The 25,653-nt window shown below is 36.8% G+C and overlaps 1 protein-coding gene across 2 annotated transcripts in view; it reads right to left on the bottom strand.

The window, feature by feature from the left end:
• TOM1 (target of myb1 membrane trafficking protein) overlaps positions 1 to 25,653 on the bottom strand; it is a 27,756-nt gene continuing 2,103 nt past the window's right edge. The window contains exons 2-15 of one of the 2 annotated variants that reach the window (XM_015831730.1): positions 20,241 to 20,325; positions 19,477 to 19,555; positions 16,947 to 17,096; positions 16,060 to 16,194; positions 15,256 to 15,402; positions 14,343 to 14,459; positions 13,996 to 14,129; positions 13,858 to 13,891; positions 12,540 to 12,654; positions 12,042 to 12,162; positions 6,084 to 6,159; positions 2,147 to 2,206; positions 1,651 to 1,690; positions 1 to 1,102 (exon numbers count right to left, since the gene is read on the bottom strand). In XM_015831730.1, the coding sequence (XP_015687216.1) occupies positions 954 to 1,102; positions 1,651 to 1,690; positions 2,147 to 2,206; positions 6,084 to 6,159; positions 12,042 to 12,162; positions 12,540 to 12,654; positions 13,858 to 13,891; positions 13,996 to 14,129; positions 14,343 to 14,459; positions 15,256 to 15,402; positions 16,060 to 16,194; positions 16,947 to 17,096; positions 19,477 to 19,555; positions 20,241 to 20,325 (1,442 nt within the window). In that variant the 3' untranslated portion in view covers positions 1 to 953. Of the gene's footprint in view, positions 1,103 to 1,650; positions 1,691 to 2,146; positions 2,207 to 4,718; positions 4,915 to 6,083; positions 6,160 to 12,041; positions 12,163 to 12,539; positions 12,655 to 13,857; positions 13,892 to 13,995; positions 14,130 to 14,342; positions 14,460 to 15,255; positions 15,403 to 16,059; positions 16,195 to 16,946; positions 17,097 to 19,476; positions 19,556 to 20,240; positions 20,326 to 25,653 lie in introns of those variants that run through there. The other variant, XM_015831737.1, reaches the window with a different exon arrangement.

Genomic DNA, 25,653 nt, shown 5'->3' with positions numbered 1-25,653 from the left:
TTTGTAGTGAAGTCATTTCTTTAATATGGCATATACAAAGCAACTCTCCCAATTTCATGGCATAATTCAACACTGCCTCCCCCCCCCAAAAAAACCTTTCTTTAACCTGGTGAATGTCATTTGCAGCTCTTTCTGAGAATGAAAGTGGGACGCAATCTAAGGGAAGATTATGGTGGAAACAGAAAAGTCATGATAGTGGGTTTCATCAGGTTCAATTCCCCCCCTCCCAGAAAAGTCTTTGCCTCCTGAACATTATAGCTTTGAACACTGAAAGAAGAAAGCCTTGGAAGAAATTGATACTGCTCAGAATTACACACTATGCAGCTGGTATCTGGACTGGAGAGAGTATGTGCTTGGCTTGCAAGCAGAATTCTTCATGCAGAAATAGTGGTATGTAACACAGTGTTACATGTATGTGCGTGTATGAAAAAAGACCATAAACAGTACTCTTTTTTCAAAGCAAACTGGATCTGTAGTTCCCCTACTGCTAGTGGAGAAAAAAATACAGAAAAGCCAGCTAAGCATTGAAACAGCTGCCCAATTTGATGATTTTTACATGACTACCTGTGGGATTGGGACAAACTGACAAATCCTACTACCCATTTTCGGCACAACTTTTAAGAGTCATCCTCATTGGAGAAAGATACGCACAACAAAACAATGAAGAACACACCCAAGACTGCCTAGATCTCCCAAGAGAAATCCCAATTCATCTGGCAAATGCATTTGACAGCTCTGCAACCTCTTCCTACTGTTTGCTTTGCTTTAGTGTCCCCCGTTGCAGCAATGATTAACCTAACCCAAAGCAGTCTGGAAAGAAGGCAGGAAGAAGGAAAGGGGCAGATTCTCTTCTCTGATCTTGTCTCCTTTGGATACCCCTCTCTTCCCCAAGAAGTGCCATGCAGAGCAGACAGGCCCTCTTGTAACCACGGCACACCAATCCGCAGAACGGCTCATAAAGCGAACATTGCATCTTCAGCTTTCTCCTTCTTTTGCTGAGGACCGGACTTAGTAGACATGGAAGGAGCCCCTGTGGGGGCACTGGGAAGGGTAGGAAGTTGATCTGCCACCTTTGCACGCTCCTCAAGGAATCTGTCAAACTCTGGCAAGAAAGAATTAGGGAGAATTTTAAAAGAGGAAGAGGAAGAATTAAACCAGGGCTGGAAAGGCATTGGGAGGAATTAGCTGAAACTTCTTGGTGCTCTCTGAGCTTGGTTGCTTTCTTTCAGACATTTCATTACCCGTTTGGGTAATGAAAGGCCTGCAAGAAAACAACCAAGCTCAGAGAGCACCAAGGGCGCCTCATTTCAAGTCTGAGTTACAAATATTCTCTTCTATTGGTGAAACACCTATCTGGAGTTGCACAGCTCATATCGCTGTGGTAATAATCAATGACAAAGAGTTGCTTTCATCAGGACATTTCTGAATGCATAGCTACAAGAGCTAATAGATCTAACAGATCCTGGTAACCCTATTAGGGGGTTACAAAAATTACAGGTATGCTAAGAAATCATATGTGTGTGTTGTTCACATAGGATAGTTTGATTTTAGACTTTGTACACATAGGGTCAATAAATGAAGAACATTTCAGGCCTAGTAGCTGGGGAATATTAGTCATAAGAGCAGGATATACAATTGGGTATAACTTGCCTTCACTGGTGACACCCTTTGGATCCACTGTTTCATTTCCCTGAGGAGGAAAAAAAAGGCAATATGGAAATCAAATAAGGTTAAATAGAAACTCACAGGGCTCACTTGGAACAGAATGTTCTATAAATACTAAGATCTGGTATATGTTCATCCATCATACCTACAGAGTAGATAGAGTTTCAAGGAGCAGTTGAGTTTGGGACACTGATATCAAATTTCTGTTTTTAATGCTGATATGTCAATGACAGACAGATCTGGCCACAAAAAAGGAAGAGTAGGCATTTCCTTTTCTGCCTCAGAAGAGACTCAAGGAGAGTAGTGCAAGAGAAGAAGTCAGTCTCAGTAGTTAATAATTATCATCTCTATAAGCTAGAGATAGAATCTAGGATTCCCCCCTCCCCACCCCGATGTACCATTTAGTTATGTCCCTCTCCAAAAGGTAGGATGTGCCAGTAATTAGCTCCTTATACACAAGCATTTCATCCTTATTACATACCACTTCAGTGGAGATCCACTGTTCTATTTCTTCCATGAAAGCAGCCTGGGGTACAGGAATCTGACAAGGAAAGCGAGAAAAAGAAAAAGACCAAACAGACCTTGCATACCCATGTTTGTGAAAAAAAAATATCCTCAAACCTGGTTCAAATCAGTGCAATTCTTGGGGCCCATTTTTGATTCAACATTTTGTCAGTATGATTCAGTTTCTGAAGATAGCTTGTTTTTGATATACTGCCTGTAAAACTAGGCATACCTTGGTTGCCCATTGATTGCACCATTGATTGTGATGTATTGCTATGTCCTCTTGTGATGGCTCTGTCTAGTTTTGTTTTATTTGGATGTTTGATTTATGTGTGGCCTTTGGCTGTAATAAATTGAATGGATATAATTGATTGATTGATTCAACATTTCTTAAATGAAGAATGGTTAAAAATCTTTTGCACCCAGCTTGGGTCTTACCTTGCAGGTACAGATGTTATGGATAACATCATAATGTATATGGAGAGACATAATTAATTAGAAGGCTTTGATATATGTTTTAATTTTATCAAGCACAGCATAAAAATCTTCTGTGTTTTAGTTTATTTTAGGTCATACCACTGTATTTAACAAGCTTAAGGAACAACATTTTTCAAAACAAAATCAGGTAATTTATGTCTAGAAAAAGTGCTTCTGTGGGCTTCTGCTTTACTCCCATCTTCTAATATAAAGGCCACTTTAAGCTCTCATTGTGCCACTCTGGCATAACAATCATACAGTTAAGATCTGACAAATAAGATCTCTCAAAGTTTCACTTCTTTCCTCTACACTGTCATCTCTTTTGGCTAATTATTACCCCTTACACTAATCTTCTTCATACAGTTGTTTATGTGGGGAACAAGTGGAGGAAAGAGTGATGTGTATGCTATTTGGAGTTCCTGAATGAAAGGTAGGATGTAAATCCAACAAAAAATTTAAATAAGATTCTCAGATTTTGCCCATTTCCTATGTTTAGTAAAATATCTTTAACATATTCTTAAAATTTAAAAGAAATAGGGTTTCTTATATAAACACATTGGTGTATTCAGTCAGCCATTTTTACTTATTGCTATTAAGCATATAACCTGTGCCTGTGATACAAAGGGTTTTGTTTCCATTACAAACCAAAAATGAAAACTTGCCTGGGGAATTATATTGTAATTTCACAATATAATGATGAAACTCCACTTCTTACTTCCCCATGTCTTCATTTTTAAGTTCATGTTCCTATCTTAGACCAAGTAAGCTTATCTTGATAGCCAGAATGTGCAAAAGAAAGAATATATTTTTGGGGGGCTTTTATTTTCCAAAAGCAAGCAGGTGTGGTCTCAATAGACAGATTCTTATGTTAAGAAAAAAATGTTCAAAGTTAAAGCACAAATACCATTAAGGCAGAAAAAGTATTGGAAAACAAAGAGAACTGAACCAAACGAATAGAAGCCAACTAGCCCAAGGGAAGAAATCATGCAATCAGTTCCATTAAAGCCACTCCCAGAGTCTGATCTATTTTTATCTCATTCTCTTTCCTCTGCCAAGAAAAAAGCTCTTTTTTTTTCCTTCTTCAAACTGAGTTGAAAATTTGGCGAAGAGAGGCATTATTAAGAAAAATGCGGTCATAATTTTTTTTATTCTCAGAAGAGCTTTCTGGAACAGATGGAAATGAGAGCTACAAAAATAATCCAGAACAGTGTATGGGTTCAGCTTGGACAAAGCAGTACAATTCCAATCCTAGGTTGATGTTATTGATTAGTTCAATGGCATTTATAATCCTGGAATCTCAGGATCAAAATGATAGGTAGCTGAATATTGATTCTAGCGTTTGTGCATATATTTCTCCTGAAAGTGATTGATTGATTGATTTAATGATTTATTATATTTATACCCCGCCCTTCTCCCGGAGGACTCAGGGCGGCTTACAGCCAGTTTAAAAACAGTTTGATACAAATACAAAATACAAAATTTAAGAGAATAATTAAAAATAAATATTTAAATAGGCCGCTTCTACTAAAATTTAGTTAAAACCAATTTAAAATACCCCTAGGCCAGTCCTGCCCGCTGAAACAACCAAGTCTTGAGGGCGCGGCGGAAGGAGGGGAGATCCGGAATCACCCGGATCTCTGGGGGCAGCTCGTTCCAGATGCTATAGAAAATAGAAATGGATGCTATAGAAAAAAATCAAAAGAAAAAGCAAAGCAGAACTTGCCACTAGGTGACTGTATGTGCCCTATGTCAGAGTACAATCCTTGCTTGATATGGAACCATAGGATATGGTCACTTCATAATCCTTTATCACTCTTCCTCCTCCCCATCCCCCACCCCCAAAATAAGGAGAACATTTCTAGTCTCTTATGAAGATAGTCAGAAAGAAATAATGGATTTTTCGTACATAATCTCTGGATTGTAATGCACTGCAAGTGCATTCAGAATTATACACATTATGTTACAAAGATGGTGGGAATAAATTAAAAAACTGTAAAAGATTCTATTTTGGCTATTGTAAAAACTTTTCCTCTACCCAGGTAGTATCTGGAATGTGGCATTTTGAAGGAGAGCTTTCTTGGCTTCAAACCTAATCATATCACTTTGTCTGCTGTTGTCCCCACACAGTGTTCAATCCGTGCCACAATATGCTTGATATTCTTTAAGCGCTTTTTAAAATCTTCCCCAGCAGTGATACATTCTCACCATTCCTTGGCGCATCATCCAGTTTGTAATCGGGGCCTCATCAGTAGAAGCACCTGGCTCCAGCTAATTAAGAGAAAATTTGCTTTCAAAGAAGATAGAAAATGTGGATGATGAGGAGAGCAGGGAGCAATGTTCTCAGTGGGGGAACTATCCCCTCTTTATCTAAAAGATCATGGGGGACCTTCTCTTCTGCCTGTCATTCTTTGTAATGAAATTGAAGGAACTTATGGCCCAAGTCCATAAGAGAAGGTTGAATTATCTATAGAACAGAAAGAAACTGGATGGAGAAACAGTGCTTTTTGCTCTTAAGGACTGAGTTAAAAAAGGAGGGGTCTAACTCAGACTTGAAAGAAGCTCGATTCAGATGAACTATATTTGAAACCTATGTTACTATAAAGTGGATTCAACACAAGAAGATGATATATTAGAGAACTCATCTTTTTGACTGTATTTACCCCAGGAGGAATGCATAGGATTCATTCTCTTTTGCAGTGTTTTTTTTTTTAGTATTGTATTTTTGGAGCTTGATGACTGTTTGAAGATTGAAGAATTTTGATGATACATACAGCATTTTTAATTACTATCTTTTCTTATGGTTGAGATATAATAATTCCAATATACTGTATTGTAGAACAAAAGTATTATGAGGATTAAAATGTTATATATTTCAAACCTTTGTAGAATTAGCTTTTAAATATTTTGCTTATGTTTTCCAAATTAGATTGAATTTTAATGAATTATTGGACATAATGCAGTGCATTACTATGGATCTTTGGTTTGCATTATTGCTGAATGTATGTAAGTAGTCTATTGTGATTTATTATGAACTGTTGTGGGAACTATATCATGAAAAAATTGCTTAAAAATGAATTGAAATCTGAAATCATTTTTGCCTCCTCTTAGAATTCCTTTACAGAATTTACTCTCACTACGGGTAGATTGTATGTTCTCTTACTTTGGAGAGGTAATATATTCATATACAAATTCTACATGAAAACATAGAAACCTGTATTATAAAGGATACTACAATCTCCCCAAATTTAGCATCCTTCAGTTATGTTGAATTACACTTCACATTGCCTCAGCAAAAATAACTGATCATACTGGTTAGAGATCAGTGGTACATATAGGGAGGTACATGATGCCTTGAACAGGCAGGATATGCCTCTTCAGTTATATAGTTATGTAGTTATATACACAACTGTCTAACAGTTTGATAGATAGCTACTCACTGCTCCTGTATTCTGTTGTCTGGCATCCAAGGCTCCAGCTAGACCTTTTGTTGCTAAAGGATCTTCATACTTCACCCTGAAAGAGGAAATCAGGTTAGCCAACAAACATGGGTTTGGGCATTTTATCTAAAGCACAGATATATATTCCAGATTTCTGGGGTGAGGTTGGGGGTGCTTTATACACAGAGAGACAGAAAACACACACAGACCCACATAGACATACCAATAGTCAGGCCCAATAGAAATGTAATATAAATTACATTAAATGTCTGATTTGTCATTTTCTTTTAAACTTTCTTACTCATTTAATGCATAACAGTTGAATGTTCTTAAGTAAACTACATTTTCTCAGAAGAAAAAAACAACACTGTGATTGACTTATAAGACTTGACTTGTGGTACTCTATCCATCCATCCATCCATCCATCCATCCATCCATCCATCCATCCATCCATCCATCCATCCATCCTGCCTGTAATTTGGTAAACACTGGCACATACATGTACTTAGGTTGGCCGTAAAACCAAATTTTAAAAAAAGAGGTAAGAGAGAAAGGATTTAGAGAAAATTTTAATGTCAAAATGAATAAACTCCCCTTCAATTGTCTCTTTGTATAGGCTCATACAATGTTAAAGAATTTTCTAGGAATATATGGTGACATCAGACATTGGATTTATGATACTGGTTAGTTGTGGACATTTGAGGATGAAATAAAACAGCAAATTCAACTGCATCAGAGATTGGAAAAAGTAGCTACAAATAGTTGCATACAAAGTTAGAATTCACATTTAGAAGTAAAATATCAATCAGGCAAACAACTATTTCATTATTGGTAATCAGTAGAACTCTCAGATGAATTATTTACAATGTATGTTCACAATTTTGCTGGACATCCTCAGAATAGCTTCTAGAAAGGTGTGAACCTGCAGGCTCTTCTGTGTATTTATGAGTGACTGAAAGACTATACCCAATCTCTGCCCAAGTTCCATGATAAAACTGCTGACTCCTAGAGTTTGTAAATAATTGCTTAACTGTAAATATCAGTAGTTGTTGAAATACATTTGGATAGCATTAATAAGGTTGATAAGACACTGGCAGCACAGAAATGCTGGTGTCAATATTTCTAAATTCTCGAGTATTCTTTGTAATATATCCTTTAACCACCCATCAATCTCAGATTTGTAGAATCCTTCATACTTTAAGAAATGGCTTACTTTGTATTTTGAGAAGGCCATGTGAAAACTGTAGAAAAGTTCTTACTCCACATTCCATCTCTGTACGTTTTCCACTGTAACTGTAGTACTAGTTATGAAATCTTCTTCTCAGCTACTTAATCTCTTTTAGGAGGCATGTGAAAAATGTTTTGCCAGGCTGTAGTTATAGTTGGATGATGCTACTGGTGTGAATTATTTATTATTTTTAGCGGACTTAGAATGGCTGTAAATCATCTTAAGCACTGATGTGCAAGAATAAAGTGAGCAAAGGATTAAGAAGATGCAATGAAGATTTTAAGTCTAAGTCTTTGATAGCTAGATCTTTCGCAATTGCATATTGATTTGCATGCATATATACTAGGTGAAGCAGTTGCAACTGTTTCATCCTAAAATTTAATATTCAATTATAGTTTCACTGAACTTTACTGTATGTTTTCTCAATGAGATAAAGCACAGAAAGTCAGATTGCATACCTGCAGAATCTGTTTTGTTAGAATTAAAGAATTCTGAGTTTGCACATCTATTGAATACCAGAACCAAATGGAGTGCCTAGTCATTCCACATAAAAATCCATTCCTAGTCAACTTAAACTTTATTTTGGTATAATAGTTTACAACTAATGTAGAACCAATTTGTTTGCTACTAAACTGAGATTTAGAAAAAGTAATTTTAGAAAAAGTAATTTTATTACAAGAGTACTGAAGTGGATTGGCTGAGAATAGGTGAAAGGCTGTAAGTCAACCAATGATTCTGAGTCTTCTCAGCCCAACATCTTACGAACTAAACCTTAAAAACCCAGTTTGAGAATCTAACCTAATCCTCTAATCAAATCTATTTCTCATTTTGAGAAAAAAAATGCAGCCTGCATACACTAAGCAAATAAAACACTCTTGCATGCTATCTTTCAGTTTGATATTTTACAGAAGTTATTTTGATGTTGGTAGTTGGTAGGGAAGGTTAAAGGATTATAATAGGTATTAATCTGCTGTGCCCTGCCCCTAGTAATCTATCTGCTTGCTTTTTGAGATTTTTGCAAATATCATTTTAAGTATATCTCTACAAGAAGAGAGAATAAGATACTTTCATTTAATAGTTTTATAAGCACTCGATATAGAATTGCTCGTGCACATAGATCTACATTTATCTCTATTTTACTTTAATATATGAACCTAACACACATTACATGCTCTGTTTTGCAGATAAAATTAGACTGGCATAACGTTTCCAGATTAATGCAGACCAGTAGTTATTGCAATGCCTTTTCAACTGAATATCATCTCATAGAAACTATTTCATAGAGTTACATATTTTTTGACAAAAATAACTAATTTTTGTTATTTACTCTAAAATATACCCAGATCTGCCTTCTGTCTACATTCTATCTAAATAATTTCTTATACAGGGTCAATGCAATCTTGGATGATGTTGCCCCAGAAAGGAGCTCCCCCGAGCTCATATTTCTGTTCCACCCATAATTACTGGGACTTGTTCCTTCTTGCAGCCAGGGGGTTGGGCCACCTCTGCTCAAACTTTTCAAAGAAATGCTTGTCAGTGAAGGGCCCACTGTGCACAATAAAATCAAGGATGAAACAGAGTCCCACCACCATAGCAGTGATAAGGCAGAAAGGTAGGAATGGTTTAATGTGTTGCCAGAACTTCTGCATGATGCTTATGATGTTTGGAAAGACACCCAAGCCCAACTCCAATAAAGTTATCTTGATCTGACAGTCAAAGCATAAGAAAAGAAAAGCACAAACGTATGTGGAAGTAGAGGCAGGCTGCAGAATAGATAATCCCAATCTGGCTTGCGGGCAAAAAATTAAAATAGGAGGCAACCGGTCCAACTTGAGATAGCCGAATAAACTGAAGGTGTCCCTTTATCAGAAAGATTACATTTGCCTTAATCATAAGAGGATCGAGAGGTGCTGGAGAAAATACGCTGCCAGTTCCTGTGCAATTATCCAGAGGGGGAAAAGATCAGTCAGAGTGGATCAGTCAAGAGATTAGGTTTCAGCTGCTTCTAGTGCTGGTTCACTCTTTCTGCTTTCTTTCCAAATAGTTCCCAATTCTACTTCATATTCCATTAGCAGCAAGCAGGCCGGGATTAGTCTTCCGACAACCTGGTATATTCATGGGGCGTCTGTATTCTTCCTCTGGATGGTTTCCCTTCATCTTTGAACCAGGCAGAATCTCTGAAAAGGCGCTCTCTGCGGCAAGCATTATAAGTTCTTCAGTGGCAGCAAGAGCTGAATCAGTGATGCCTAGAGGCATACTGGCACACAGCCTATTTTGCTAAGTGTTGGAGGGTGCATAAGTGCACATGCCCGTAAAAAACATCTGTTTCTATTAGCAATGATGTCACTCAAAAAGACTTGCTCTAATCTTATGCTATCAAGTCTGAAAAATATGCCAGGACACAGCTGGTTTTTTTTTGGAACTACTGAGTTAGGCAGGATCCTCAAAATTAGCTATATATCATTATAAGACTAAAGCCAGATGAATAGTACTTAGAATTTTGTATCAGTTTTTTGGTATACAAAATGCCTCATGTAATTTTCATAGCCATTCTGCAGAGTGGATCAGTACTGCCATTATTCCTATCAAACAAATCTTGGAATAAAGCGAGGGAAGGTGCAATGTCTAAGAAAAGTATGGTTATTTTAAAGCTATTTGGTGAATGCATGGTTTTGCATCAGGAATGTGTCAGCAGAGTGTGTCAAAATAGCCTGTCCTATTGCAGGAAATTTCTGTTGCTTTATACAGAGAAGAGCTATGTCATCTTTTAAGATGTTTATTTACCAAACAACTAAGTAATTAAGAATATGTGAGAAAATTAAAATCAAAGAACTTTCTGACAAACAAGCAGTTTCCTCAGAAAAATGTTAACTCAGCCATACACTGTGGCAACAGCTCATGTTTTTAGCTTGCATAACAGCTTGCAGACAATCTGCATTACCGCTACTAGATAAATAAACAAGATGCAAATCCTCAACTGTCAACCACCTGTTAAGCAACTGTTTGAAATTACAGTGGTGCTGAACGAAGGGAGCTACAAGTTGTACTTGAAGTTCTGACTGCTCTAACGACCCTGTGCTCACATGATCACAATTCAGGAACTTGAAAATTTGTCAATCCTTACAACCGATCTCAGGTATGCTACAACTGCCCCAACCAGCCTATCTCCCCTACCCAATCCTGTTCTATTATGTCTCTTGGGCCTCTTTCCACTTGGCAGGGCCCCTAGAGGCTTGGCGTGTTCCCTGTCCCACTGAATCCAACATCCTTGGGCCAGTTCCGATGGGCCTTGCTCCACTTACCTCTTCCCAAGATTGCCTTTCTGAAAGAGAATCAGTCCATGTGCTTTTCTATACAGAAACCACTTGGTGCCATCCTGGAAGCATGTACCATTTTGGAAGCAGTCACAATTCTCACAATCCAAGAATGACAGTCATTTCCAAAATGGCACCTGCCTACAAGATGGCACTAAGCAGCTTCTATATAGGAAGGATGTGTGGCATATCAGCTCATTTTCTTTTGGAAAGGAGATCTCCAAAGATCAGTTTTCCAATAGAGTGTCCAGCCAATCTGCCCGACAGGCTTTTACAGAGGCTGCCTTGCACCATTCTGGAAGTGGCTGCCATTCTTGCAATCTCTCAGAAGGACATGATTTTCCAAATTGCATGAATTGGAAAATCACGCCTCTCTGAGAGATTGCACAAATGGTGCCCACTCCAGAACACACAAAGCTGTTTCTGCAGGAAGACTGTAACATCACATTGGCTGGGAGCTCTTTTGGAGGTCAGAAGAAGTCAGTGGAACAAAGCATGACAGGGACAGAAGGCCCAAGGGGCAGGAAGCTGTGCAAGGGGTGCCTTGAGGGTGTGAGAGGTCCTGAAAATCCAGCACAGCCAGAGTGAGCTGGGGAAGTGCATAACTAAAGCATTAGTCTTAACTGACTGTTACCTTGCTAAAACTGCACTTATTCATAATTCTGTTCTTCATTTGGTCCATGTTATTAACAACAAACCTTCCATTTTATTGCAGTTGCAATTCACAGAAACCTCTAGAGATTTAGGAAATGCCAAGAAGGAGAGGGAGTGGAGGAGAGGAATGTGCTAATTACAGTTGAGGTTAGTCCTAGTTCTTCTGAGTAAAACAACAAACAGTCTTTTGAAATTTCAACAACCTAATTCTGAAAACCACACTAGCATTATTGTTAAGGCATAATAAGACACAAAATATGTTTTCTTAGTATCACTGTATTAAAAATTTAAGGAGTCAATACCTAAAATTCAATAGTTTATTGTCAAAAAGGAAATCTAATTCTGAATGGTAATACTCATTCCCAAACTGACACCAAAACTAGGAATTTCAACTTCACATACAACATGGAAAGACAGATGCTATGTGAGCTTTCAAAACTTATTTTTCATAATATTGGCAGCCTTGATTTCAGTCTCCTGGTTTGTCCATTTTTCTTTTCTACTTGCAGGACTTAAGAATTTTGGATTAACAACTTCTTTCTCTGCATGAAAAAATATGGAAGGGCAGATAGTCGAAAGCTTTTGAAATTATGTCTATATTTAAAAAATGTTTTGCATAGATTAAATCAAAATGACACCAGTAAAATCTGAATACAGGCATACATTAATTTACCAAATTGGGCATTCAATCTCTTAGTTTGAAAAATTTGCTTTACATTATTAATTTTTGCCCATTTTAATATAGTGGGTATATTCACTTACTCTTTGCGTTGCTCAGCTAAGGAACTGCCACGGGTCAGTGCAAACATATCAAACTCTTCTTCCAGTTTGCTGGAATTATTGAGGGACTGCAAACCTGCACTGACACTGCTAGAACCAAGATCTACAAGGCAAAAGACAGCAAGGTATCTCTAGAATGTTAAAAATATATGAAGATATAATGAACCTATCAGTCTGAAAAAGAAGAATCAAGCTTTCTTGCACGGAGGGGGCAAATTCTCCAGGAGAAAGTATTAGAAAGATCTATTATGACTTCTACACAGCATGCATTTGGCCAAATATGGCTATCTGGTTTTTAGTAATTTCTCAATAAATCTGCCTATTACTGCTTGTGTTTGCCTGCATTCAAACAATGTTGTTGTTTTTTTATTAGGCAGGAAATTGTATAAAAACTAGAGAGAACTCGCCAAATGGTCAGAATTGTGAATGTGAATGGGGAAAATAATTTTGCAGCCCTACAAATCCAACTAACATACTTACCAATTCCTGCAAGTTGAGATGAAAGTGTATTGGCAGTTTCAGGAACTTTTTGTGCTGATGTGATACTAGGTCCCATGTCAAGCAGACTGTTTTCATTCTCTGTGTCATTTTGTTGCTTGGGAAAAAAAGTAAAACAAAATGCATTTGCTAATCTTGGATTGCTGTGAAGGATTATAGCATTTCTTTCAAAACATGCCTCCCAATTCACAGATCATGTGTTTGGATTTGTTGGGGAAATCCAACCAAGGATATGAAAGCCTGAGAAAAGGGTGATATGAATGAAAAGTTGCTACATTAAACAGTCAGTTAAATAGGGGTGTTAGGGAAACAAATGAAGAAAAGGCCACATAGCCCTTCCAATGTTCAAAGGAATTCTCACACAAGCATTTCCTGGGGCATCTTAAGACTTCAAAACATATCAAGACTTCATGCTTCCAATGTAGGTTCTACTATGCAATCACTAAAATTTTGGGGGCTCCCTGGAGTTGAAGTTTATGGAGTTGAAGGATGGTTATGAAAGTATGTGACAAAAATGACAAGTCTAATGTACACAAATTAAGAAAAGTGTTTCCGGGTTGAAATGAAAATATTATTCACCATCTCAAACTATTCCCTATTGGCTGTTGATGTCCCATTTCTATCTGGCAGTCAGAACTGAATCTAGGATCTTGGGCACAGAGTACACAAACTCTTCCCCTGAACCACAACAATTGCCCTAGTTTAGGATCAGTCCAAACAACCAGGTACACTAATGAACAATCCTCCTAGAATCTTTCTCTAAATCTAGTAAATGCAAAACTTAGTTAAATTTTATGTATCGTAAAGTGACATGCATCCTGAATCATAAAATGATGTGCATCCTGTATTGGAAACATTTTGGCACAACCAAATGGAGGTAAGTTCCCCAGCAAAATGCCACTAGAACTTTTAACATCTTTTTGTTGTTGTTTAGGTGGAAAAAGCCCAACTACAAATATCTGAAGCCAACAAGGATTATACAAAATAAGCTCAAGTATGCTTTTGCAGCCACTATCTATTTTATCTTATTCTCTAGCAATATCAATATGACCTCATGAGCATGCTTTGAAGGAGTACTTAGTGGTCAAAGAATTGTATTAGGACAAGGAAATCCCAGGATCAAGTCCACCCACAGCAAAGGAAATTTACAGGTAATTTTAGGCCGCATACTCTTTCAACCCAAGCTACCTCTCTGGGTTGCTTTGGAGGGTACAGATTGGTAAAGGCAATGTATGTTCTCCTGAGTTCTTGGAGAAAAGGTGGACTGTAATTCAAACAAACTAAGTAAGTGCTGAAATACCTTTGCAGACTGGCCAGATCGGAGCCGTTCAAACCTATGAGGATCAAGGAGATAGTTTCAATGGAAAACAGCAGGTTGCTTTATTTATAAAAGAGAAGGGAAAGAACAAGGGAAAGGGAAAGTTGATCTCAGAAATACCGTTCATGGCGCAGGAAAATATTGTTGAGGTTGTCATTCACAATGAGCAGCTCCTCAGTTAGCTGTTCATTGAGGATGCGGGGAATCAGCTCCAATATACGCTGCTGCATTGCTTTACATGTCCGGTTGAGTTCCTAGACACAGAAGGAAGGTACAAATTATGAGAACAGAACTAAAGAAACTAAGTTAAGAAGCAGCTGCTAATAACTAATCTGTTAAAAATCTAGGTTTACTCATCCAGGTCATGAATCCGAAAATTAATTTTTGGGGTTAGGTTCAGGCTCAATGATTGCTAGGTTGAACTAAATGTCACTAAATAGTAGATGTCACATTTCAGCACTTCGTACCTGGAGCAGTTCAAGGTCAGAAGATTCAGTTTGTCCTGGTACTAATTCTGTTAACATCTCAGACATTACTTTTACATTTCCATTCACCACTTCCAATTCACTGCGTAATTTTCCAATCTGAAAACAACAATAGAGACATTTTCTAAGCATTCCATTACTGATATGTTGCCTTAATTTGTCAAGCTAATAGTCATCCAGCTAGTATAATCTGGTTGCTCTTGTCTATCAAGTTTTCTCTGTTCTGCTAGGTGTGATAATTTACGCATAAATAAGCTCAGTATTTGCCTGCTCCCTTCCTGGCTATTTCCAGGAATCTCCTCGAATTAATTTTAGATTCTGAGTTAACAACACATATTCCTCTTTTACCTTGAATTCTTCAACTCTATGGTTAGACAGTTGCAAACAGAGCTGAGTTTGTCCTACGTTAGAATAGACAACTGGAATTTTGTCTGAAGTGTTATGTTATTACAGTCAATATGACCTAAAGTCTAACAGCTAAAAGTGAAAGCTAAGGGGCACCATTTCAAACTTTTCAGTTAAGTTATGAATAGATGACAAAGGGTGTGACATATATACTAATGGAAGTGGTCTTCTTGGTGAATAATACATGGAAGCCTGGTTATTCTCTTCTCCCCTGGCTTCTGCTCAGAAGTAATGTTTTTATACTGAACATCTGTATGACAAATGTAATAGGATTGCTGACAATTTACCGTCAGCCCAGGAAAGAGAGGAATCCTTATATCCTGTCTAAATCGTCTGTTTGATATTGTTACTCTTTCAGACAAACATGTCCTTTGACATTGGTCCATAAGATGCATGGATTCTTGTTTCAGAAAGTCAGAAAGTAAAAATGGGTAGCCTTCAACAAGAAACTCTTATATAGAGAGAAAGGAGTGGTTAGTGTTGGTCTTACCTGGTCTGGCGTAGGTGTGATAGAAGCATCAGCTGCAATCTCTGGAACTTGTGGTAAGGACACAGGGTGCAGGATTGAATCTATCGCCTGAGGAGAATCTGCTGATGAAGTAACTCCTGACTGGGAATCTGGTGGTGTGTATACAGTCTAAAGAGAAATCCATAAAGGAGAGGAAGAACAGTTCAATTATTTCTCCTTAAAAAATTCTGCCCTGTATATTATATGCTGTTTTTCTTACCTACAACTATAGTGTTTTCTTTTTATCTAAGTAATGACCTGGTCAAAATGTTTCCCATTCTCCTTAATGTTTCTTTATGGTTTCCAAAGCAGGCACTGCAACCTGGTTCTTTTCATTTCTCTGCATGAGCAGCAAACAGCAGGTAGGATGAAATATGTTGCTTTTCAAAACAAAGCGGATTTTCAACTAGACTGTGCGCTTTGGGGGAAATGTCCAAACTAGTTTGTGTTCAGAACTCTCAACTATGTCTTCCAGTGGTTATGAAGCCTGTTTCTTGAATTCTGTATGGTTCTTAGACTTTGATTCTGATAGCAATAAATTACTCTAAATAAATAAATAAACCAAGTGATCTGCTTACTTTCACTACACTTGATATATCTTGCCATGCAGTTCTTTCATTTTTTTTTCATAACATGTATCAGTTTGGAAAGGGAAAACAATTGGAACAGATCAACAGCACTATTTCTAAATACCTTCAAGATATATTTCATCTAATATTATTCATATAACATTTCACTCTAATATTTGTAATGCAAATGAAGAATTATTGTGCAATAAACATTTACCCTCTGTGGTGTATGGATGGGTGATAGCATATCTAGATCTGTCATGGGAAACTCCAGGCCTTTTCTCCTCAGGTCCTCATAAACAGTTACAACCCCGGTCAGGTCCGGTGTACTACGAAAGGCATCAGCCCAGGACTAGATAGGCAGGAAAACAATTTCATTTTTTTCATTTTTAAACTCTTGTGTGATTTTTTTTTATAAGCAGGAACATTATGATTCTGTTAAGCATGCAAGAAAACCAGATTGTGTTAAAAGCAAAGAGCAATGACCAGATATGAACATTCCATAGTACCTTGGACATTTCAGCTTTTTAAAGGTTTTTGGCTGCATGGGCTGGTCAGAGTCTAAATGCTGGAATGACCTGATAAATACTAGATATATGGTAACACTAGCAGCATATAGCTGTTAGAAAACCTGATTTTGACTTTTTAAAAATGTTTGCCACCCATCTTATCACAATGTTAAGTTTCTAGTCCTTGTGACTATAAGCTTGTAACTGCTCCAGCTGAGATCTAAAAGAAACAGTAGGTTTCATGAGTTAAAAAGATAGCTTCTGCCTGTTGCCTGCGTTTTGCCTCTTTCCATGAACAGTAACACAATTATTTATACAAAATAAGGTCTTAAGTTATTTATAATAATTATTTTATACAAGATAAGTTCTGATATTATGTAAACTGAATACATCTACAATGTACATAAATGTTTCAGATTTCAGTTATCCTCGGGAAACCAAGTATGGGTAGAAAGTTTACTTCTATTTAATAAGCATAGATTACATACTGCCATGAAAATAATCTGGGTTTGTGGCTTAGGCAAAGTAATTGTGGGTCTGTTATCATTCATGGAGACCTTCTGAAAGACAGAAAGATTGACAGGGATGCACTTACCTGGATGAGGGTCAGCACCTTATCATGTACAATAGCTGGAGGATTGTTTTTGGGAAGGATAGTTCGTACTAATACACCTTCTACAAAATCCTGGCTAGCAACAAGTATGTGAAAGCGATGACCACAGTTTTTGACACATGTCTCAAGGACCTGCAAAGTCAAAGAAGATGCATTAGAAATTACTTCTGGTCTACTTGCTTTTTGCTTTTTTCATTTCCTGATCACACTACAACTAGTGTTTTAGAAATACCTATATATCACCAATCCCAAGTGATTCAGTTCCTTGATTGCAAAAACAAGATAAGTTCTGATATTATGTAAATTGAATTGAATTGGTATCCACAGGCAAATAGAAAGGGATGGTTGTTTCACATTAGACCAATAAAATTATTCTTTTTCTGTGAAGTATATTTGCAGTGTTTTTCAATTAATTCAGACAATCTTCACAATATACTTTTTTTTAAAAAACTGTGCTTCCTATTACTTACATGAAAACTTAGTACTCCAGGTTAGGGATCACTTCTCTTTTCCATGTATATCCTTGACATAAGACAGTTACCAAATGGAGCAGAACTGCCTCTCACTCAGTTTGTCAATAAAGCTTAAATGGAAAGCTATCCCCATTGACAGATGGTAAAAAGCAAAGGTGAGAGAGAAGGTGAAGGGATAACTTTATATATAGTGGAAGTAAGTCTACACACCCGTTAAAATACCAAATTTTTGAGGTGTAAAAAAATCAAGATAGAACATAGAATAATAGAGTTGGAAGGGACCTTAGTTCAACCCCTTGCTCAAGCAGGAGACCCTACACCATTTCAGACAGTGATGGAGCACCACTACTTCTGAAGACAAGCTATTCCATTGGCTGATTGCTCTCACCATTAGGAATTTTTTCCTTAGTTCTAGGCTGCTTCTCTCCTTGGTTAGATTCCATCCATTGTTTCTTGTCTTGCCTTTTGGTACTTTGGAAAATAATTTGATCCCCTTGTGTCTGTAGGAGCCCCTCAAATATTGGAAAATCACTTCAGAATTTTCCCCACTTTTAATATAACATATAAACTATGCAATTCAATTGAAAAACAACTGAAATCTTTTATGCATAAACATAACAATAAAAACCTAGAATAACGTGGCTGTATAAGTATGCACACCCTCTTATAATCAGGGATGTGGCTGTGTTCAGAATTAATCAGCCACATTCAAAATGATGGTACACACCTGCCACCAATTTAAGTGACTCTGATCAAGTTCAGCTATTTTAGTAGGATTTTTCTGACATTTACTCAGTTGCCTTTTACAGCAAAAGCCTGCAAAGGGCTTACAAAGCATCAAAGGGATCTCATTGTTGGAAGTCAGGAGAAAGGTACAAAATTTTTTCCAAGGCATTGGATATACCATGGAACACAATGAAGACAGTTATCAATAAATGGAGAAAATATGACAGTGACATCTCCTATAGATATCCCTCCATAATTGAGGAAAAAACAAGACAAAAAGTGGTCCAAGAGGCTGCCAACGAGGCCTACAGCAACATTAAAGTAGCTGCAGGAATTTTGAGCAAGTGCTGAGGGTGTGCTACATTTACAACAATCTCCCAATTCATCATTTGTCTTGGCTGTGGGGTAGATGGCAAAAGGGAGACTTTTCTCACGAAGAAAAACATCCAAGCCCAGCTACATTTTGCAAAAACCTATAGCAAGTCTGACAAAAGCATGTAGAAAAATGTGTTATGGTCTCATAAAACTCAAGTTGAAGTTTTTGGCCATAATTTCAAAAAGCATGTTTGGCGCAAAAACAATACTGTGCATCACTAAAAGTACATCATACCACAGGGAAGCATGGGTATGTCAGCATTATGCTTTGGGGCTGCTTTTCTTAGCTGGAACTAGGGCTTTAGTCAAGGTGGAGGGAATTACGAACAGTTCCAAACATCAGTCAATTTTGGCATAAAGCCTTTAGGCCTCTGCTAAAATGCTAAAGCTGAACAGAATTTCACCTTTCATCACAAGGACCCAAAGCATACTTCCAAGTCAACAAAAGAATGGTTTTACCAGAAGATCAAAGTTTTGGAATGATCCAGCCAGAGCCCAGATCTGAATCCAACTGAAAATCTGTGGAGTGACCTGAAAGGGGTGGTGGTGCATAGGAAGATGCTCTTGCAATTTGGAGTGCTTTTGCAAGGAAGAGCGGACAAAGATTCCCAAGGCACGATGTGATATGTTGATAAGCAGCTCTTGCAAAAAACTGAATGCTGTCATAAAATCAAAAGGTGCTTCAACAAAGTATTAGTTTAAGGGTGTGCATGCTTATGCAGCTACATTACTCTGGTTTCTTACTGTTATTTTCATCCTAAAAGATTTCTGTTTGTTTTTCAATTGAATTGTATAGCTTATACTTATATGAAAAGTGGAAAAAACTTTGAAGTGATTTATCTTGATCTGGTTTTTTTCACATCTCAAAAACATGGCATTTTAACAGGATGTGTAGACCTTCTATTCTACCGTGACTGAAAAATCTGCATCATACTCACTGTCAAACCCAGTATCACTTCGTGGAAATTCTTATTCCCGGCAATCCTTTTCTTTATGGCTCGAAAAGCATCTTTGGGCCTAGCAATAGCAAATGTCAGATTATAAAAGGACTAACTTTGAAAAAGAAACATATACTTGCAATTTGCCAGGCAATAAGGGTCAGAATCAGGTTTGTTCTTCTTCAATTATACCCTGGAATCACCCAACCACAGCACAAAAAGAGCAACCTCCTCTTCACAATACAGTAAATGATTTTCTTTCTCCAACACACAACATTTTTATTCATATAAATTAAAAGAACCAAGATTCCTTAACGTAACGAAAATACCTGAAAATGAGGCACTAAATTGCAAAGGAAGATAATTTAAATTATTTAAAGAAAGAATTAACAATTAAAATGAACAGATCTAAAGAAAAATACATTAAGAAGAGAATTAAGAATAGTTTTAGTTTTTTCAATGTCAGGAAAAGCGTGTAAGATTGCTTTTTACCCTTGTGCAAAGAATTACAGCTATGATAATGGAATTTTTGGCATTGATAACAAAAACAGTGTTTGAGCAGTAGGCTCCTTTTTGAAAACTGTCAGAAGACTCAGCATTGAGCTTTTATGTTTTATATCAATGCTCCCTGTTACAAGTATCACTTTTCCTGAGCTGGGTGTGTCTTTAAGAAACTTGGAAAAATGTGTAAGCTAATGCAAAACCATCAGTGAACGTATCCAGAAAATGACTATTGATTCTCTATTCAGCACTTGTTTCCTTACCCTTCTTCTGTCTCATTAATGATGTCACAGATTTCCATGTTAAGAGCCCAATCTTCATTCTGTAAGGAGCCATCAGTAGCTTTCTCTGCGGAAACAGAAAAAATACAACCTCTACTACTCAATTTACTAGGCTTATATACAGCTTCAGCCATTGCTGACTCTGAGAGATTTATATATCAAATAGACATAAACTTTGAAATAACCACTGCCAAAACACATAAACTTGATTTTAAAAAATAGTATAAGATCATTACAACTGGTAACAACATTTACAGTGCACCAGGGAATAAATACAATTCAATTAAATGAATACATTCTCAAATGAATACATTTCTACTCCTAAGGTCAGCTGATAGAATTAGATTTTGATAGTTTCCTGAATCTTAGCAAGATTGGGGCCAGTCAGAGTTTAGGAAAAATATTATTTCAGAGAAGGGGAGGAGCAGTAGAGAAAGTATACTTTCTCAGTCCCGTCTGATGGCATTGCCTGAGAAGGAAACCACATGGATTCTACTCTTTCTGATGGTATTGAATGGACAAATACAACTGGGAGACAGTCCTTAAGACATTTATCTGTTATACAGAATCATACAGAGCTTTAAGGGATGACAACCATCATCTCAAATTGCACACAAAAGCCAATTGGTAACCAGTGCAGTTCAGAATGTACAGATGCATCCATAACTATTTGAACTGCTCTATTCTGGACCAATTATAACTTCCTAATGGTCTTTAACAACAGCCCCATGTACATGGTGTTGCAACAGAGCAAATGAACCAAAGTGTGAATGGCCTTCTGTTCTGGGAAAGTTTGCAGTTGGTACATTAATTGAAGCCGTCTTCCTAGACCAGAATGGGCCAACATGCCACGGCCAATTCAACAATTCAATTTAATTATTTAAAATAATTTAAAAATATTTTATTTTTTGTCATTCATGTTTCATTTTGTCCCTTCTTTTGCATTCTTTCTTTAATGATTCTATTCCACCATTTCTTTGATATTAGTGTAATTCTTGTCCTGGGGCGAGTTGTTCTGCGCCGAGTTAGCAGTGGTGAGTTGGCTATGGCGTGCTATCCTAATAGTCTATTCAACAGCTGCCATCTCCACAGATGTGCAGGTTCAGGCAAACACTTGATTTCAGAGGTGTTATAGAGGCAGTAAGGAGATGGCAACATGCAGTTGCACTCTGCCACTACTTCTGTAGCACCCCCTGAACTCAAATGAATATTTTCCTGAGCCTGCATGGCTAGCATCACACTGTAGAAAAAGACATGTAGAAAAGGTGGCTATGCTGAATCTAAACTGTCTTTGCCTATTTCAGAACCACGTGCTGCACAATGCCAATCTATGAAAGATTCTTCAGAGGAAAAAAAATGTATAACAGAGTATAGTAACAAAGTATTATAATATAGGCAGATCTTGTTCTCTCTACAATGTTGCTAATGCCGGGTGATGACCAATACGCTGTTAGTGCTAATGTTTAATCCTGCAATCAGTGCAGTCTCAATTGCTTTTGGCAAACAGATTGATTTAAGTTCAGGGAAGAGTATTGCCAATATAAAAAACCCCCACCACTATCATCACCACCAAAAAGTGGGTATCTAGACTTAAACCAATAATAGCTGATAATAACAAGTAATTAGCTAATGGAAAAGAGGAGAACCAAAGGTACAAGTTATCTACAGTAATATAAGCAAGCAACAAACAGGACAAATGAAAGAAAAAGAAATTTCACTCAAAAGAGCAGATTAAAAATGCCACCTATTTTTCCTGGATGAATTTCTCTAATAAAGTGATAATAACAGTCTAGCACCAGTAATCTAGCAAACTGAAACCCTTAGAAGGTGCCTGGGCTTTTTGAGATTTCCAAGGTGTGGTTCAGTTTTTAAAACAATGAATACTATTAACTGAAAGCTGTGAAACTAATTATGTTAAAATATATTAGATATTATAAGAGTGAGTTCAGTATTGGAGATCTTTCTCCTGCCTGTTTCTGAGCAAATCACTAACAGTCTGGTCCCAGGTCTCTTGAAGTCTAAAGGCCCTGAAGCCTACTTTTTAGCTGATTGGATAAGGTAGTAAAACAATATTTATAAGAAGCCACTGGTAGAAATTATTAGGGTGTTGAAACTGAGTGTCACAAACATGCTGTTACAAAGCAGCTCTCTCCCTCTGTCATCACTCAGATGATTTAATTTATCAGATTTAGGTGCCACATGATTTCACAATACACGTGGTAGTGGGATTAGTACCTAGATACATAGTGCTGCATAAAGGTTATAAACTGAAATTGAATTCCTCTGAAAATTCATGGTTCAGGAAATGAGTATGTCTCTGATTCTAGATGAGGGGTGTCAAACGGCCAGCCCGCGGGCCGCACCCTCCCCACTGCCGGCAATGGGGAAAAAGTCGCGATATGTCGCAACATGTCACGTGACATTGCAAGTTTGACACCCCTGTTCTAGATCATCTTTTCTCACTGGGATTCTTCCAAGAAAACCCTAGGATTCTGTGACAGGTTGGTAAGGGTTCCATGAAAGTTTGATTTTTTTAAAAAAAGGATGTTTTTAACTTCATGTACCAAACAACACTAACTGTAGGTTTGATGTGCAAACCCTGCAGGATAAATCGGCTGATGGAGCTATACTTTCTTTGAAAAAATAAAGAGAATGGCATACTTGTGCTCCTGTTGATCACTGTCAGCAGTATAAGGTAGTCCAGGCTAAGAAACAGATACCATGTGTACCTAAAGCTATTTTTTTAAAATTAAGACTGGTATCTTAAGATTGGTATCAAGACAGAAACTGGCAAATCTGAATGTGCTTCTCCTCCTCCCTTTTTCCTATTAATGTGACATCTGTCTGAGAGTTTTCTTAACCCTTTCCCATCATCTGGGCTTAAGTAATGTTTATCTCCTTGTTGTTCTAGTAATGGAGNCATGTGTACCTAAAGCTATTTTTTTAAAATTAAGACTGGTATCTTAAGATTGGTATCAAGACAGAAACTGGCAAATCTGAATGTGCTTCTCCTCCTCCCTTTTTCCTATTAATGTGACATCTGTCTGAGAGTTTTCTTAACCCTTTCCCATCATCTGGGCTTAAGTAATGTTTATCTCCTTGTTGTTCTAGTAATGGAGCTTTCCTCTGTTCATCAAGGTTATATTTTTATTGAAGTTTAAAAGATCATCTTCTTTACTCATGCCCCACATAGGTGCTAGGCCTGTAGCTGACCAAGTATGTCTGGTTGCAACACTTTCTGGACTGGAATGGCCTGTCTCTAACAGTTTCTTAAATGCTAAACTCTAATCTAGATTACAGCATAGTGTTGTGTATCTGCCCTTGAAACACAAGAAAATTGCAGTTAGTTCAAGAAGTGACAATAAAGCTGTTATTAAACAATATTCAGAGATTACATAACTCTCTATTGTTACTGGTTAGATTATAAGGCTTTAACAATGATGTTCTAGATCCTTAATTGTTTAAAATATTTGAGCCATGATGTCATTATTATTTTATTTATAGATGAGCTATACAATTCTCAAACATGAGGAATAAGGGCCAGATCTAGACAGTCAGTAAAGTTATGTAACAGAACTGATTGTTTCACTTCAAGTTATATATATTGGGTATTTTTTCTGGAAAAAATTACTCATTCAAAATTGTATTGAATTACAAACTCACCAAGAATCCTTGCCAAGCCAGTATATCTTATTCTGTGTTCCTACATGCTTGGAACAATAATATTGGCCAATTCTTACAGACTTCTGTAAGCGTAATATTGAAAATTGGTAATCACTGTATATTAAATTTACTATGTCAACTAGGTATTGCCATCTGCTGAAAGCTCTAATATCCAATTTTGATATAAAATATAAAAAACAGACAACTTACTTCACCTTTCAGTACTTAGGAAAATACGTCTTATATTTAAAAATTGTTTTTTCCACTGTTAACAATTAGTGTTCTTTCTTTAGATTGAGATCTCATAAAAGAGCCTCATCCTATCAAATACAAACTTTTTTCCTCTCATATACCAATGAAATAGATTTTGAGTTATAATATTTCATGTTTTTGCATTTGAAGTGGGGAAAAACAAGAAAAATTGTTTTATTAAAACAAAAGCTTTTATTAAGCTTTTCTAAAACACAAGGCCCTCAATAGTTATGTGAATGATATAGATGCTAAATTCAGCTTCGGAAGCTATAATTAGAAACATCAACACCTCGGAAGTCTAACTCAGCCACACAATTTCTATATGGAATAAACAAAGCAGTTTAAATCTCACCTGAAAAATACAAACAATTCTAGTTGGAAGACCAGAAAACTAAATGTGCCAGCAAATTTAATATTCCAAACTAGTAATATATGTGAGTATTGCCTGAGTTCTTACAGGCAAACTCAGCAAGATATATCTGCCAGGGTCTGGAGATTTGGCAATTAATGACACATCACTAATATGTTAAGAATTACTGGTTATGAAGGTTTTGGATTCCAAGGGCTCCGATATCATCAGAAACTATTATTTTTATTCACTAAAGACAGAAGAGGATTTATCAGTTAATGCCATTAACATATATTACAGTCTAAGCAAATTTCAATTTGCTTCAAATTTCAATTTGTTTGTTTAAATTACATTTCAAACACATAAGTTGAATAAAATGAATCAAAGCACGAAAATCAGTGGAACAGAATTTTACCTTATTTGGTTTCAGTTGATTTTAATGTCTCTAATCTCTAAGTCTAGATTTTTCTCAGCATTATGAACAGCATATACATGCATGTGAATTTAGGCAAAGATCTTATTTAGGAGTTTAACTTCAGATTTAAATCAGAAACATATTTTAGTAAGTCACATGGGATTTTTGTGAATGAAACAGATTGTGATGCCACAAGGAAAAGATATACCTGTAGAATAGTAAGATGACTCTTGTGTGGTATGCTTTTTTCTTACAAAAATATATGTTTGCATGGCTATATAATACATATAATACACATCCATCTCCCTGGCAATGTGTCCTCTGACATAAGAACCCCAAGATCAATAAATGAATCTTCTTGGCATGCCTTAATTTTAAAAGACTACCTACAGCACTTTTCTTCCAGATAAAGAAGGAAGGATTTAGGAAACAATGTTAAAAATAAAGAGGTGTCTCCTGGGTATATTCATAGTTAAAAGGTAGGCCAAAAAAGGTGAGAACACCAGGAGGATAAAATAAGACAATACCAAATGGGGACGTCTCTTGAAAGAGGCCTGGTTCACAGACGATAACTCCATCAATCGGCACATTGAATTATGCCCAATGCATGTAACCTTAAAGACTTGGACAAAAAAACCTTCCCATGGTAGGACCAACTGTAATAATTCCAATTGTAATAATAATTCTAAAGCACCGCACAACATTGATAACAAGGA

The sequence above is a fragment of the Protobothrops mucrosquamatus genome, unplaced genomic scaffold (assembly GCF_001527695.2).
Source record: "Protobothrops mucrosquamatus isolate PMUCROS unplaced genomic scaffold, P.Mucros_1.0 scaffold_22, whole genome shotgun sequence".
NCBI classification, from domain to species: Eukaryota; Metazoa; Chordata; class Lepidosauria; order Squamata; family Viperidae; genus Protobothrops; species Protobothrops mucrosquamatus.
Note: the sequence above shows the minus strand (reverse complement) of the source record. Positions and strands in the feature narration are given on the sequence as shown.